This window comes from Canis lupus, chromosome 10, assembly GCF_011100685.1.
Source record: "Canis lupus familiaris isolate Mischka breed German Shepherd chromosome 10, alternate assembly UU_Cfam_GSD_1.0, whole genome shotgun sequence".
NCBI lineage: Eukaryota > Metazoa > Chordata > Mammalia > Carnivora > Canidae > Canis > Canis lupus.
Window position 1 is genome coordinate 41,913,476 of NC_049231.1, and position 17,401 is coordinate 41,930,876.

The 17,401-nt window shown below is 44.2% G+C and overlaps 1 protein-coding gene across 4 annotated transcripts in view; it reads right to left on the reverse strand.

The window, feature by feature from the left end:
* IL1R1 (interleukin 1 receptor type 1) overlaps positions 1-17,401 on the reverse strand; it is a 71,855-nt gene that overhangs the window by 33,049 nt on the left and 21,405 nt on the right. The window contains exons 1-2 of one of the 4 annotated variants that reach the window (XM_038550924.1): positions 2,746-2,767; positions 1,933-2,311 (exon numbers count right to left, since the gene is read on the reverse strand). The exons of 1 other annotated variant lie outside the window; for it this stretch is intronic. In XM_038550924.1, coding sequence (XP_038406852.1) covers positions 1,933-2,097 — 165 coding nt within the window. In that variant the 5' untranslated portion in view covers positions 2,098-2,311; positions 2,746-2,767. Of the gene's footprint in view, positions 1-1,932; positions 2,583-2,745; positions 2,768-2,854; positions 2,874-17,401 lie in introns of those variants that run through there. 2 more of the 4 variants (XM_038550927.1, XM_038550925.1) reach the window with 2 other exon arrangements.

The following is a 17,401-nucleotide window of genomic DNA, read 5'->3' on the forward strand; positions in this document are numbered from 1 at the left end:
ACTTCTCCTGAGCACTTCTTTGTGTCTTGAAGACACAGACAGCTATGCCCCACCAGGTTTCCTTTCTCTCACCACTGAAAGGAAAGTACATCAGTGTTGTCAACCTTGGCTACACGTGAGAACCACCTGGGGGCTTTAAAAACACCAGTGCCTGGGCGCATCCCCAGCGACGCTAGTTTGTTTGCTCTGTCTGTGGTCAAGTCCTGCCATTTGTCATCAGAGCGCCTCAGGCGATGCTATGGTGCAGGCAAGGCTGCAGCACCCGCTTACTGCCGCACCTGCAGCCCCACTTGGCAACTTTGCAAATCTAGAGTTCATGAAGGTTTACGTTTGACACCTTGCTAGGCTCATTGAGGGCGCCACTTCATCTCCACTCTTGGTTTTCTTTCATCCTATTTTTAATTTATGGCATCTTATAAATCCTTTCTGGAACAGGAGGAATGGGGTGGAGGAGGAAGCCTCCACTACTCTGCCTCGTGTAAGAGAAGGGGAGACAGTGCAGAGTTCAAAGGTATGTAGGTGACCAGGGACCTTCCGGAACCCCAGCCCCTTTCAACACGTGGTGAGATCACCCTGGTACCAGGGCTCCTCCACATACTCCCAAGTGCTGAGCGTGACCAGGAGGCTTTGGCAGCATTTCCTGAGGTCACAGCAGGCAAGGGCAGGGTGGAGGGAGGGAGGAACAAAGCTGCTGACAGCACAGATCCTGTGAGCCCTCCTGACAACCTCAAAGAAAGGAAAACACAAACCCAGTTCCTGCACGCAGCAGCAGACAGGGAACATCACTGGGGGGGGGGGGGGGGGTGAACAGCCTATGAGCGCCCCCCCCCATGACCACTGTCCTTCAACTGACAAGTTCACAGTGGGTCCGTCATGTAACATAATCTCTGCACTTCCCCACCCCCTGTGCAATGGTAGTTCACTGCAATTGTCCAGCTTTGCCACGCTGGTTAATAAGATGCTCTGTTTACAACATCTCTACCTGTTTCCAGGTGGACGCGCCATATTCCACTGATGCATCCCAACTACACGTTCTCCATCTTCCCTCCAAGTGCACAGCCAAGCCCTAGGGTATATCTCAGCACCCCTACCAATCCTTCGGAACCACGGAGCTGTCTCTGTGTCCGTTACCTTCCTGCCCTCTCCACTGGAGACCCTGAATGGTGTCCTGCCTGTGGGCAGCCGGGGTGACCACACTCTATTCAATGAGACAAAGTTCAAAGACCCCCCTCTTATGCAAAAAGACAGCAGTTGTCCTGGGACTTCAACCAAAAAGATTCATATCCATTAGAGGACAGGGTTTTTAACCTATCCCATTCACGGCTCTACCCTCAGTACTTGGAACAGTACCAGGCACAGAGTAGACATTCAATAAGCATTTGTTAAATAAATAAGTGTATCTAACAGTGTTTAACCAACAGTAAAAGAATTACTCAAAAGATACTATCTTAAAAAAAAGCCATAAAGAAAGCCTTGCCACATTATGCCCCACAGGGCTGAGCAGAGCCTATTTAAAAAGAAAGGTTTAGTTTGGCCATGCCAAGGTCATGTGAGAATTCAGGTCAAATATCTTTCCGGAACTACACGGAGGCTACCCCAGGGTGGACAGGTGCAAGTGATGCTCCACACCCAGTACAGTGGCAGCTAGCCAAATAAGACTGAAAACAAATAAGGGGTTCCACATCCCAAAGGCCCTGCCTTTTAGTCTAGCATAAAACAAAATACAGGATGTGAACATAGAATAGTAAATGAAATATTAAATAGGACTCTAAATAAGAAATTAAAAGCAGTCAAGAGAGGAAAAGATGCCCACAGTACACAGTAAGCTGGTGGGAAAAGGGGCAGCAGACTTCCCCAGCACTCCCCTCACCCCGCATCCCCCGGCTCTCCGCATTTCACCAATAATCATGGAATTCCATTTTATATACTCACCTTCCAGAAGTTTGGTGCCAAGCCAGGGTAACCCAGAGAGCACCTTCCAATGATGGATGGATCTCGGCTCACCTTTTTCTCCATGGTATCAGTGGCCCAGACGTCCCTTACTGGGTTCCTACGCTGTGAGGCTAAAACCCTGGGACATGCCCATCTGCTGAGCATCTCCTGCCACCAAGAATCACAGCGGACAGATGCCCGGGGCGGGAATCCACACCACCTCCGCAGCACAGGCGAGAGAGCCCTGGTAGGCACTGACCATGGGAGCCATCCTGCCCTAAAGCAGAGGCATAGGTTTGGAGTCCAGAGGGGTCGCCCTCCTTCTGGGTGCCAGTCCCCCAGGTCAGTAACCCCGTCTACGCCTCGGCTTCACTCTGCCCTGAAAGGGAAGTCATAATAGCATGTGTCTCCCAAGACGGCAGGGAGGATAAAAGGGAAACGGAGAGGGCCTTTTAAACTGCGAAGTACTGGACCTGCCTGTTGTGCACGAGTGTCCTCTTGGCGTCTGTTCGTAGCTACACTCAGGGCAGTCTTGGGGGGGGGGGGGCAAGTCAGCTCCCCCACTCTATAGACCCTCCAGGGTCCCTCATCTTGTTGACCAGACTGACCCCTCGGAGCCTAAACCCCCGAGCGGGGCCCTCCCGAACCAGCTGAACTTGGCCAGATTCCAAAGCATGGAAGCAAGTCACACACACACACACACACACACAACACACGCACACCCTGGAACTACCCTCCAGGACCACCAGCAAGTTCCCCCCAAAAGGATCTGAACAACCCTTATTCCGGCTTCACGCGGGAATAAAAACACACCAAATCCCCGCGGATGTCACCGCCGCCACCTCCTTCCACAACAAACTGACACGCAGGGGTGACTGGGGAAGGGCGCTTTCTGCGCGGGGGGCGCGGCGGGGCCTCCTACCTGGGCGGGGCCCGGCGGGGGCGGCGGGGGCGCGCTCCGGGGGGGCGCTCCGGGTGGGGGGGGGCGCTCCGGGCGGCGCGGCGGAGGGGGCGCGGCGGTCACATGCCCGCGCTCCGGCTGGGCTCCGGGGTCCGCGCGGGGCCGGAGCAGGAGCCGCGCCGCCCTGGCGCCGGGGGACTGCGGGCGCGGCCCCTGCAGCGCGGCGGCTCCGCTCGGCTCTGCTCCGGCTCCGGCTCCGGCTCCGGCTCGGGCTCGGGCGCCGCGGGCGGGGACGGACGGACGGGGGCGGGCGGAGACGCCGGGGCGGGCCGGGCCGGGCCGGGCGCGGGCGGGAGCGAGCTGGCCGGGTGCCCCGCGCCCTACCCAGGGGAGCCGGGACGCCGCCCTGCCCCGCGCATCCTCGGCGGGCCCGGGGCGCCCCGCACCGCGGAGCGGCGGCCCCACCCGGGGTGACCCGGGACGCCCCCTGGACCCGCGGCCGGGCTCCCCACCGACTGCGGGGCCCCGGGCACGAGTGGGCGATTGCAGCTCGCGCCCCGTCCCCTGAGCTCTCGGCCCCGCTCCCCAGCCAAGGGCAGGACGGTGTCGGTCGGTCGGTCAGCCCCCCGAGCCCCCCGAGCCCCCCGGAGCCCCCCGAGCCCCCGAGCCCCCCGAGGCCCCGGAGCCCCTGGCCGGCCCTCCCTGGCCTGCCAACCTGCCGCACCCACTACCTTCCCGGTACCTTCGTTTCTTCTTCTGTGAAAAGGGGTCAGAGCAGCACCCATCTCGTGGGCAGGGGACAGATACTAATGCCGTAAGCCAGCGCCAGGCCCCGGTTTGATACGACACGGGGTCCCCCGCTATTATATCGCTACTGCTATGTGCCCGGGTGCAGAAGCAGCTCACAGGTGGTACCGTCGTGATACCAGGCTTCTCGGCCACACCAGGTATCCTTTTCAGCGTAAAACCCACTTACTCCCATCCGCTCGTTTTGCACCTGAGGCCTGGCCCTCGGGGAAACTGAGTGAATGGCCAGGGTCCCACGTGGACCTTGGTGCGGGGAGGGAAGGACGCTGGGTACCGGCAGCAGCCAGGGGCTTGCAAGCTGCTCCTCCCTTTCCACGCCGCCGTACCTCCAGCAAGCGACCGGACCCTGACTTGTTTTGAGCGCCTAATGAGCCATCCTCCTCCGAGGACACGTTGAGTAAATGATGATTGCTTCCTTCCTAACAGAACTCGCACACCCCCTTCCTGTATCCCTTCCAGGCTGGGCAGGTCCTGGTTTCCCTAACCCATCCCTTGATAGCCGTGGTCAGAACCCCAAGAATTGAGATAACCCTGGCCTCAGGTGGCCCAGATAGAGAAATTACCAGCAATAATTCATCAATCCTAATGCTGCCTTGTGGATTGATATGATGACAATTTCTCTATTTTTTTTTTTTAATTTATCTGGTTCCAGTGTTTGCATCTGGTTCCTCTTTCTCCAAGGAACACACTCAACTCTGGGACCAGTAACATGGTATTGTGAGAATTCATCAGCTCTCCCCCATCTCTTTAGTATTCCTTTTTAGGGTGGTGGTTCTTGAAACCTTAGAATCACCAGGAGAGAAATCTGAACCAGTGATGTCCAGATCCATCACACAAAAATCTTTGAGGCTGAGGCCCAAGTGTCAGTGTTATCAAAACTCCCAGGTGATTCTACTGTGCAGCCAGGCTTGGGAACAACTGTCCCTTCAAGCCCCCGTAGTGATGCCCTTTCTGTGAATCCTCCACCTGAAGCTACTTCGGCTCCTGTGTCCCCAGTGGTAATCAAAGCTACAACAAGCCAGCCAGGCTGAGTGCTGTGGAACGAGCATTGTTGGTGAACATAAACATATCTTGCCATTTATATAGTAAAGGTTTTTAAACAGTTTACAAAAAGAGAGTAAAATTGGTCTGTGCAATAATGTAGAAATTAAAATTACACTTTTCCTTGAGTTTTTTTTTTTTCTTTATATTCTGATGCTTCCCACCCACCACTACCCCAACCATCCTGCTACACACATGGGCCCATAGACTCGGAGAAGACACTCAAATACTCCTCTATACTATGAGGATGGGTTTTTGAAGACCTTCTCTTCTCAACTATAACCACGGTCCCATCTAGCACCTTAAATTCACCTCCTCCCTCACTCAGCCGTGCTGACTACTTTCCCTGACTTGCCTCTTCCCTTTGTTTCATTTCCTAGGTAGCTCATGTGTCCACCTGTCCTGCCTCATCCCAGAGTTGAAGACCCATGAGGTGGAGGTTGTCAGGCCTACATACTCTGGTCTCAACACCACACAGATGCTCTGAATGCAAGGGTGTACCTGCGTGTGAGCCATATCCCTTCAGGAAGGTGATGACAGATGTGTTTGACAAAAATTAATGAGAAACAAAAATAACATCCAGAGTCTAGTGACACCTTCTGGAGTGTGTCTCCCTCCCTACCCTCCCGTCTCTGAGACTGCTGTCATTTGGAAGACTTGACTGTCTGCCACCCCCAGACAACCTTTCTTGGGAGACCATATCCCCCCAACGGTTTGGAGGCCCCTGGGTGGCTCAGTCAGTTAAGTGTCAGGACTCTTAATCTCACCTCAGGTCTTGATCAATCTCAGGGTCATAAATTCAAGCCCCACATAGGGCACACTGGACCACAGTGGAGCCTACTTTAAAAAGAGAGAGAGAGAGAGAGAGAGAGAGAGATTGTATCCCATGAGGATTTTCAGTGTGTGCCCCTCTTGTCAAGCTGCTCAAATCATAGGACCTTCTTTGAGAAGAGTATCTAATGATGCACAAGAAACAAAGACCTGGAGATCATCAGTGTCATAGCAAAGCCATGTGTCCAGAGTGGTCTGTGCCAAGGGGCAGCTGTCACCGTAGAACTGCCTGGGTCAGAGGATGGGCTGTTTCACAAATGGTGACGCAACACCCCCATTGTGTTCAGAGTCCCCAGCCGCTCGAAAGGGACTGCTAAGGGGTAAGAAGGCCACCAGTGAGAGCAGCCCTTGCAGCTGGGGACATCGGGATAAACATGATCCAAGCTGGGGTCGTTAAGTCCAGAGGATGACCTTTAGACAGAAACCCTCCCCAGAGGAGCCATGAGCAGCCCACGTCCTTCACCTCCACCGCCCCCAAAGAACCCCAGTTACTCTTCAAAGGACAAAAGGGGTTGGCGAAGGAAAGGATTCTGAATGGAGGAGATGGAGTCTTGAGCCAGTGGAGACGAGGCAACTCTGCTGGAGAGATTTTTTTCTGGCGCTAGAGATGGAAACAAGGATCCGTGAGCTAAATTGACTTCCGTTGTGGAAAATAAAATTACATCTTTGCACACAGGGCCTCTGTGATTCTTGCTACGCCTATTTTGTGTTATTTATAGAACTGCCAGTAACTGCTCACAGAACCACAGTGTTCCCTGAGAGAGATTTAAAAACCACTGTCCTACATGGACTTCCTTCTACAACCTCGTTTTTCGTTCCTTTCACACATTTTCCACCTCCTGACCTCCAAATAACCACTCTTTCAATCTGTGTCTCTTATTACCACCCATCCACTTCTCTAAGTCCACTTCTCTAAGCAGTTTTATGGGAGTTTCTCTGATCATCTTTCCATTCAGATTCCTCCGATTTTACAAGACTTTTACCAGTCAGAAAGCTGCATGTAAACTAGAGATAGGAGTGGAAGAGAAAGTGTAGAATATCATAAAATTGCCTCGGGCAAGAAACTATTTCTTAACTTCCTTTATAAGAGGAGGCCAAAGAGATGGACGAGGAAGGCAGCCCTGCCAACTTCTTGTTCTAATGCAGCTTTAATCTTGCTCAGTGAAAGCCATTGAGTGCAAGAAATTTCTTGCACCTGGTTTTTTTCCATGCTAACAGCACAGAAACAGCACAGCAAGTTCCAGAGACCCAAAGATGTAGCGGCTTCTAAGAAGAGCTGCGCCTAAAGAAACCAGACCAGTGGCCTCTTTCTCATGAGCCAGATCTTGATTTGATGGTTGGTGCAACACATGAAAGTCAAAGCACCAATAACCAAATCAGCCATCATCATCCAATATGCAGCGGTTACCAAATTCCCCACATTATCCAAGAAGGGCCCCTTAGAGCCTTCCTCCTCAGTCATGGACATGTGACATGTGACATGGACATGTGACAAAAGCAATGCTTTCCTTAAACTCATCTTTAAACATAACAAAAGTACTAGCTGCCTTAAACGTATTTCCTGGTATTTCCTACCCAGTCCCACCACCTTTGGTTCTCTGCAAGTTTCTGTAATTGGTCTCTGTGTTTTGTCAAGCACCACAAGCACCTTCTAAAATCCAGCGTTCGTATTGCAGCCTTTCAATTCTTCTCGATCTTTCCAAACATTACTGCCAATTTGTTTTCTCTAAATGGTTCCCTTTTAATATGATCGCTATAGTAGATTAATGATGGCTACAAATTCTTTGCTTCTCCTCCAATTAAGAAGTAAAGTCTAATTTCCCTCCCCTTGAATCTGGGCTGGTCTGGCTACTTAATCAATAGAATGAAGCGGAATTGACTTTCTGGGTCTCCTGAGGCCAGATCATCAAAAACCTTTCAGCTTCTTCTTAGGCTTCTTGAAACACTCACTCATGACCTCTTTATCTGTCAGATAAGAGGTGTTACCATCCTGAGGCTGCCATACTATTAGAAATTCTAAACCACATGGAGGTCACACGGAGACACTCCATCCCAGCTGGCAGCCAGAACCAACTACCACCATGAGAGAGCACCATTTTGGGTGTTAAGCCAGCCAATCCTGGTTAGCCACTATCTGCCTACATCCATTGGACAGTCCCCAAAGGAGAACCATCCAGCTGAGTCCCATCAATGTCAGAACCATGACAAACAAAATAGCACATTGTTGTTTTAAGTCACTGAGTTTGTAGCACAATAATAGGTAAGCAAAGCAATGACCCGACCCAGGAATGTGTCACAACTCTCAGTTGGCCTGTCCCCTACCATACAGAGTCAGCGGAGCATGCAAGGTCTCTTTGAATTAAAAGGATACTATCCTCCCTTCTCTGGCATCACCTCTGGCCACTGCCCAGTTACAGACTTCCTGAAGATTGTGATTATGATTATGTGATTATCTTACCAGCAAATAAAAGGAAATGAGAGTTATGGGATAAACAGGTTTAGCTTTAAATATGCTGTTTTGAGTACAACCTTGTACTTTTCAGCAAGTGCTAACTGCAAGAAGGATGTAGTTTCTAGTATTGTTATTCAATTCAAGAAACAGAGCAGCCCAGGAGAAATATAAGGTTCTAGAGACAAAGGTACTTGAAAAAGTAGAGAGCAGGCCACTACCTCTGACGATACAAGCAAAAGAAAATCTGCCTGGACTCGAGAGCGCTGTATTTGTTGAATCGTTTTCTTAATGTCCCAAGATTATGTTAACATCCATTCCATTCTTTTGTTTTTTTCACAACAAACAATTTGGTAATAACTCAACAGCAAGTAGATTTATGTCCATCAGTAATTACTGTTACACATGACTGCCCTGAGAGAGGATGGGAGCCAGGAAAATTTTCTGTCCTGGGTCCAAAGGTTGGGAGAAGAGTCCATAATCCCGTTGATTCCTTCTTTGCCTCTTGCATCCTCATAGGAAAATCACTGAATTAAGAGCCTGGGTGGTGAGTGCTGAGCTGTTCCTACTCCGGGATAGTTACACCTGCTGTCCTAATAGGAGGCCAGTGCTACTGGGCTTCGAGTCCTCCTAAGAGTGACAATAGTAGAAGCCTATAATATCATTTCCAAAAAAAATGGCATAAAAGATTTAGGATCCAGACTAAACAAGACATTGGGCAGGAGAAACAGGAGGTTCCTTAAATGTGACTTATGCAAAGTTCTCAGGAGCTGGGTCCTTGTATGCTTCTAGATCTGTGCTGTCCAATACATGTGACCTTTAGAATCATAAAATTATTAAAATTATTTAAAATTAAATAAAATTTAAAACTCAGCTCCTCAGTTTCACTAACTATACTTCAGGAGCTCAATAGCCACACATTACTAGCAGCTATCATATTGGACAGGAAGCCACAGAACATTTCCATCACTGCAGAGTGTTCTAGAGTAGCAAAGCTGGACATTGCTACTCTAGAGTCTAGACAATTCAAGGCCTCTGGACCAGGGGCCCTTCTCCTGCAAGCTAGTTTTCATCCAAAATAAACAATCTGCTCATTTTAAATCTATATCTAAGGAAGAATCTTCTTTGTACTTTCCTCTTTCCTTCTGATCAACCACGTCATTATTCAGTCTATCTTCCATTGCTCAGCTAAATCATACTAGATCACGTTTTCTCCATATTTTCTGTGCTCATTTTTTATATTATTGTAATTACTTTACATTCATCAATATAATGCTTTGTCCATAATTGTTTTCCTATCTATATTTTTTATTTTTCTAATAAAAATAAATGTAAGACCTTCCTATCAAGGATAGAAACCATGTATAGGGGGGAGGGGTGGATCTCTCCATCACGTGTCCCAAAATACTCATATACAACCCTGAATGTCAGAAGTAGTCAACTGACCAGGTAAGGAGAAGAGTGCAGAGAGGTTTCTCTATGGTAAATGTCACCTCAGACTTTTGCTGCACTCACAATGATTTTTAGCAGAGGCAACACCATGATCCCCAGTCACAAGGTCATAAAATCAGCAACAGGATATTTATTACTTTTCAATTTAAAAAAAGAGAGAGAGAGAGACCAAAGATTTAAAATACAGTTATGTTAGCACTGTAAAATCTTACCACACTACATTTTTGTCATTCCTTTTTGTTATTCTCTAAGAAAAAAATCATTTATAGTACTTTGCCCTATTGCTTTGACATATTAACTGTGTGCTTATCAAGTAACTTGGTGATTTCCCAATCTGGACATCAAAATAATGACACAGAAAAACAGTCTCAGAGAAGGTGCCCAAGGAGAAGAGGTGTAGGTGGCACCCAGAACCCAGGCTTTCCTAAGAATGAGAAACAGGTCCCAATGCATAAGATTTTGAATACAAAGGAAAGCCCTACGTGTTCTAGGAAGAGTGTTTTTCCCCTGTGCTGTCCCAGGAAAAGGAGAAGTCAGGAATAAAACACAATGCTTAGAAAGTATTGAGCACTTTCTTCACTTTTCCCTGCTCTATGTATGGGAGTAACAAGGTAGATACCTGGAGGACCCGGGAAAAGCCAGCAATTGGGAAAGACTCTGAAATAGTATTTGCAGAAAAAGAAACCCAAGCCAGGCAAGGCAGGGAGAGGAGACCATGGCAAGAACACTGTCAAGCACACTGTGGGCTCGAGGGCAGAACAGCACCCCATCGCTGCCAACTCACACTCTGATCTTGTACATCTTCTTTTCAATTTATCCCAACTTTTTCATATTATTGATATGAAAATAATATCGATAATATTGACATGATATTATTGATTGTAAAGTGTATGGCTTTTCAATCTTGATGCCTGACTATACATTACTAGTATATAGAAATACAACTGATTTTTGCATTTTGATCTTGTGATCCACAAAATTCACTTATTACTTCCAATAGCTTTTTATTAATTTCATAAGATTTTTTATGTCAACCATCATGTTTTTTGCACATAAAGACAGTCTCTTCCTATCTAGATGACTTTTATTTCTTTTCTTGACTTTTGGATCATTTAGTACCATGCTGAATGGAAATGAGGAAAGTGAACATTTTTGCTTTGTTCCTAATCTTAGGGGAAAGCTCTTAGTCTACGATGTTAGCAGTAGATCTTTCACAGGTGCTCTTTATCCTGTTGAGAAAGTGCACTTCTATTCCTAATTTTCTGGGAATTTTTATCAGGAGTAGATGTTGGGTTTTGTCAAATGCTTTCTCTGCATCTGTTGAGATCATTACATGGTTTTTCTTTTTTGGTTTTATTAATATAGTAAATTACATTTATTGACTTCCTATTGCTAAGCCAACTTGGCATTCCCGGGATAAAGACTTCTTGGCCATGATGTGTTAGCGTTTTTACATTTGTCGGAATGGGTTTACCAGTACTTGTTTAGGATTTTTATGTCTTTCTCCATAAGGAATATTGGTCTATAGTTATTTTCTCTTGCAATGTCTTATTTGGTTTTGATATCCAAGTAATACTAACCTCAAAAAGTTGGAGAGAACTCATAAGTCGGGAAGTATTTATTCCTCTTCAAATTTCTGGAAAAGTCTGTGCAGAGTTGGTATTATTTCTTCTTTAACTGCTTGGAAGAATTCACCAAAGAAGTTATCGGGGCCTGGAGTTTTCTTTCTGGGAAAATCTTCCAACTACAAATTCAATTCTTTCTTTAATAGATAGGAAGCTATTCAAGTCATCTATTTCTTTTTGAGTGAGGTTGGCAGTTTGTGTCTTTCAAAGGAATTATCCAGTTTATGTGTCAATATTTTTAGCATAATTTTATTCTTAATGTTCTGTCATTAGCTTTTTAATATTTGTAGTGTAATGCAGGGATGTTACCTATGCCCCAATATTGATATTTCTGTCTTCTCTTTTATTCTTGATCATGCTGGCCAGAAGTTTGTTCATTTTACTGCACTCCTCAAAGCATCAGCTCTTGGTCTCATTGATCTCTCCATTATACTTCTGTTTCCTATGCCATCATGCTCTCTGCTTTGATCTTTATTACTTCTGATCTTCTGCTTGCTTTGGGTATAATTTTTTTCTCTTTCTGGTTACAGTGGAGGCCAAGGTCATGGATTTTACATTTTTCTGCCCATTTATTTATTTATTTCAGAGGGGAGCAGAGCGAGAGGGAGAGAGAGAATCTTAAGCAGGGTCCACACTCAGCACAGAGCTTCAAGCAGGGCTCAATTCCCACAACCCTGAGATCATGACCTGAGCCAAAATCAGAAGTCAGATGCTTAACCAACTAAGCCACCCAGGCACCCCAACACTCTTCTGTCTTTTTCAAAAGGCATTTTGTGCTGAAAATTTCTCCACAAATGAGATTTCATTCCATATGTAAGAACCTTACTTAAAAATAGAACTATCATATGATCCAGCAATTCTACTTTTGGATATTTATCTGAAGAAAATGAAAACACTAATTTGAAAAAGTTTATGCATCCCTATGTTTACTGCAACATTATTTACAATAGGCAAGATATGGAAACAGCTCAAGTGTCCATTGATAGATGAATGGATAAAAAAGATGTGATATATATATATATATATATATAAATACTACTCAGCCATAAAAATGAATATAATCTTGCCATTTGCAGCAATGTGAGTGGACCTAGAGGATATTATGCTAAGTGAAATAAGTCAGTAAGAGAAAGACAAATACCATAAGATTTCACTTATATGTGAAATCTAAAACACAAAATGAAACAGAAACAGACTCAGAGATATGGAGAACAGACTAATGGTTGTCACAGGGGAGTGGTTGGGGTAGGCAAAACAAGTGAAGGGGAATAAGAGGTACAAATTTCCAATTTGAAATAAATAAGTCATGGGAATGGAAAGTACAACACAGGGTTCATAGTCAATAATATTGTAATAACTTTACATGGTGACAGAGGGTAAAGGTGATCATTTTGTAATGTATAAAATCATTACGCTATATTGTATACCTGAAAGTAATATGATATTGTATGTCGACTCTAATTCAATTTTTAAAAAGAAACTTGCAATACTGTAGTCCCATCTTTTCCTGTCTGGCTTTTTGTGCCATGTGTGTCATTCATTTCACTTTTATATATGTTATAAACCTCACATAGCCCTATCACTACTTCTATTTAAATAATTGATTTTCTTTCAATGAAATTTAAGTCATAATTTCATTGCCATTTCAAGGGCTCTTTATTCCTCTGGATAGCTCCAGATCTCTGTCATTATTTTCCTTCTGCCTAAAGGATTGCCTTTAATATTTTGTGGTATATGTCTGCCAGTGATGAGTTCAAGTTTTGTACATCTGAATCAGTTTAATTTTGCTTTTGTTTTTTGATATTTTCATGGTGTATAGAATTTTTGGTTGATGGTATTTTTTCTTTCAGTACTTTAGAGACAATCCTTCAAAGTCTTCTAGCTTACCTTGTTTCTGTGAGACATCTGCCATCTTATCATCCTTGTTCTCCTTTGTGTTCTTTCACTGACTGCTTTTAAAATTTTATTCTTCGCCACTGGTTTCAAGTAACTTATCACAGAACATAATGTATTTTTCTCTGGGTTTCTCAGGGATCAACTTAATCAATGGGTTTGTCATTTTCATCCAACTGGGAAAAGTTCTGGCCATTGTTTTCAAATATTTCTTTCATAACCCCACCTTCTTTTGAGGGACTTCAAATATATGTGATCTGGCTGCTTGGAATCGTCCTACAGTTCACTGATGCTCTGTTCTTTTGTGTGTTTGATGTTTTTGTTTTTTACCCTCTGTGTTTCATTTTGATAGTTTCTATTATTGTGTCTTTAAATTCATTAATCTATTCTTCTACAATGTCCAATCTGATGTTAATCTCATCCAGGATATTTAGATCTCAGCCACTACAGTCTTCATCTCTAGAAGTTAGAGGTGGGTCTTTTTATTTATTTATTTATTTTTAGCATCTTCTACTTCTCTACTTACTGGTTTAGACATATTGAATGCAGGTATAATAACTGTTTGAATGTCTTGGTCTGCTAACTCTAACTTCTGTGTTGGCTTTTAGTTGGTTTTGATTAGTTGATTTTTCTTCTTATTTTTCTATTTCTTGGCAATCTCTGTAATTTCTTATTAGATGCCAAACATCATGAAATTTAACTTGTTGGATGCTGGGTTTTTTGAGTTGGAGGATGCACTGTAGTTCTTGAAAGTGGGTCTTGCCTTTATGACTCCTTAGGCAGGGCTTTACAGCATTCAGCATGGGGCTCATTTCACGCCACTGCTGAAACACTTGATCATCGTCCTCTACCAAATGCCTGCAGGTTATGAGGTTCTCCATTCTGGCTGGTGGGAACAGAAATTATTCTTAGCCTTGTATGCTATCTACTGTTTCATCTACTCCTGTAGGGTGGTTCATTTTCTGGCCTCAGCCAGTTCCCTCACACATATGCTCATCCATACTCTGCTAAATTCTTAAGGGGGACCCCCTGCAGACTTGAAGTTCTTCCTCATTGAAGATCTCCCCTCTCCGGCATCCATCCTGTGAACGATAGCCACCTTGGTGTCCCTTGGCCCTTGGCTCTCTCAATTCAGTTTCCTGGGCAGTTTGTTGAGTTCTGCATGGGTTTCCCTTCCCTATGCAAGTGGCTGGACACTCTTCCATAGCCTGGAAGCTTTCTCACATCAGTAAGCAGGAGCAAACATAGGGCTCATCTCATTTTTCACCCTGTCTCTCAAGGGTCCCTGTCCTTCAATGGCTGATGTCCGATATCTTAAAAATCCTGGTTTTGCGTATTTTATACAGTTTTTTGTTGTTGTTGGCTGTGGCGAGAAGTAAATCCAGACCCTACTCGTCAGTCTTGGCTGGCAATAGAACTTAGGTACACAGTTTCCTGAGTTCATAACTATGGCAGTTGGCCATGAACATGTCTAAAATTCTCTACACAACTCAAAATTTTTTTCTTCCAATTTTGTTTGGAAAAGCTTTTGAAATATTTATAAAACATAACCCAGAATTAATAAATGTTAGCCAAGACCGAGACTTTTGAAGAAGGAACTAAATTGTGAATGATGTCAAGTAAAGGACAGTGTGGCAATTGTCAGAGGCAGAGAGACCAAAGCTGTTCAACAGGGAGAGAAAAGGAAGACTAGTGAAGGGAGGAGGGGGGGAAGAAAGGAAGGATGATAGAAGGAAGGAGGAAGGAAGACATATAAAGTCCCAAGAACCAAGTTATCTACCTCCAGCATTGCCAAACCCAAGAATTTCAAAGGAAGAATTATTAGCAATTGTGATTGGTTGAATACAGGTAACAGGAGGAAGAAGTTGAGAGGAAATTCTATGAGTGTTCCAAAAAAATTGTTAAAGAGAAAAAATATTTTACATTAGTGGCTCTCCAAGGTCTCTGAGATCCTTTTAGAGGCCCAGAAGGTCAAAACCACTTTGATAATGATTCAAAGATGGTATGTATCTTCTTCACATACATTCTCTCTTAAGTATACAGGGGTTTTCCAGAAACTATATAATGTATATCTCAAAGAGTGAATGCAGAAGCAGATATGAGAATTCATCTGTTCTCTGTTGCGCCAAGTATTCAGGAGATTTCCACAACAGCATAAAACAATGATATGTTTCCTTTTTCATTTTTTTGTTTTGTTTTGTTTTCAAAATATATTTTTGTAAAAGAAATGTTGTTTGTGTTAATAAGTAATGAATTTATTTTTATTCTTAAATGATCAATAATTTTTTAAAAATATGTTATTTATTTATTCATGAGAGACACAGAGAGATGCAGAGACATAGGCAGACGGAGAAGCAGGCTCCCTGCAGGGAACCCAATGCCGGACTTAATCCCATGACCCCAGGATCACGACCTGAGCCAAAGGCAGACGCTCAACCACCAAGTCATCCAGTGCCCCAATAAAATTTTATTTTTTAATTTGTTTTAGTTTCTAATAATTTCTAATCAATAGAGTTCACCACATAAACAAATCTCTTTAAAGTTCTCAATAATTTTTCAGAGAACAAAGGGGTTTTTAGCCCACAAATCTGAGAATCTCTGTTCTACCTAAAGCTTTTTCAGCCTTACAGAGACCCCTGTGTACTTCATGGAAGGGTCTTCCCAGGAACAAGGACGAAGGGCAGATCAAGAAGTCAGAAGGGAGAATCACCTCCAACACCACCTGCTTCATCTGTTGCCCAGAATTTGAAATGATAACGCACAGGTCAGCAGTCTCTATAAGCTTCACCCACAAGGAAGGAACTGAGTGTTAACTCATCACTGAGATCTCAACTGCTCTTTTAGGTGGTACAAGTCCCACCCTGAATTTCTTAGAAGGTTTGCAAAATTGCCAGTGCTGTTTCCAATCTACTTCACCATAATGTTCCTCTGCATCTGGCCCATGCCTAATAATTGATTGTTTATGGGACACCTGGGGGGCTTCTGCCTTGGGCTCAGGTAGTGATCCCGGGTCCTGGGATCGAGTTCCACATCGGGCTCCCTATGGGGAGCCTACTTCTCCCTCTGCCTATGTCTCTGCCTCTCTCTGTGTGTCTCTCATGAATAAATAAATAACATTTTTAAAAAGAATAATTGATCATTTATGAAGGAAGGAAATGTGTTAACTATCAGGCTCCTATGACATGTCTGACAGTAAGTTAGATGTTTTAACAGGACATAATGTTTACACTCACCATACTATGAACATTGTCACTGTCCCCTTGTTTTCTAGACAGAAACAGGAAGCTTAAGGAACTTGCCTAAGATTATCCAGTGAGTGGAATAACCCAACAGGGACTCAATCCACTCTCCAAAGCTGATGGTCTTTGCCATTCACACTATGACCTTTCACTGCCCTGCCATTTGTCACTCTTGTGGTATCATTGCTTATAAAGTAAAAAATGTCCTAAAATATTCTCTCTCTACAACTAGAGGGAGAACAGCTTAGTGGTTACAAGTGTAGACAATGGAGCTGGACTGCCATAGCTTGGATCCCAACTCAATAATGTATTAGCTTTGTGGTGCTGAGCAAATCACTAAACTTCTCTGTTTCCTTGATGGTAAAATAATATTACTAATAGTACCTGCTTTACTGGGTTATTGTGAGGACTGAATAAGTTAATATGTAAAGAACATTTAAATATTGTCTAATATATAGTCAATTGTAGAGATGATCATTATTTCCCATACATTAGTTAAATTTGGGTAACTTACTCAGGATCTTTAAACCTGTGAAATGGGTATAAAATATCTGCCCAGGGACATCTGGGTGGCTCAGCAATTGAGTGTCTGCCTTTGGCTCAGGGCATGATCCTGGAGTTTCTGGATCAAGTCCCACAGCAGACTCCCCACAGGGAGCTTTTCCCCTGCTTTTCCCTCTGCCTATGTCTCTGCCTCTCTCTGTGTGTCTTTCATGAATAAATTAATAAAGTCTTTTTTAAAAAAAATAAATGAAATAAAATAAAATACCTGCCCAGTTACACCAGAGAGTTATTGAGAAAATCACAGATAATGAATGTGCCTGATAGTATTTTTAACTGAATAACATGCAAATAAGCAAATATTACAGAAGCTTTATTTGGCATAAATTCCTAATGTGATGTCATTTTTGAATAGGGAGTTTTCTGGTAAAGAGTACATTAGTATTTCTGGTTAAAAGAGTAGGTACTTATCACCACAGCTGATAAATTCCTCATTCCAAAAACACTAACCAAAACCACATTTGAAAAGTCAGATATTTCTGCACAAACACTCAAGTCTAGAGTTACCAAGTGTGAAATGTAGAAGAACTTGGTCCCTGTGTGATAGGATGATGAATTTTGTCAGTATCGTGAGGAACTATCAGACACTGAAATCTAAGCAGTCCTCAAAGATAGTGAGGCACTTAAAACAAACAGAAGGTCAGTTTGCAACCAGAAATTTCTCAACATT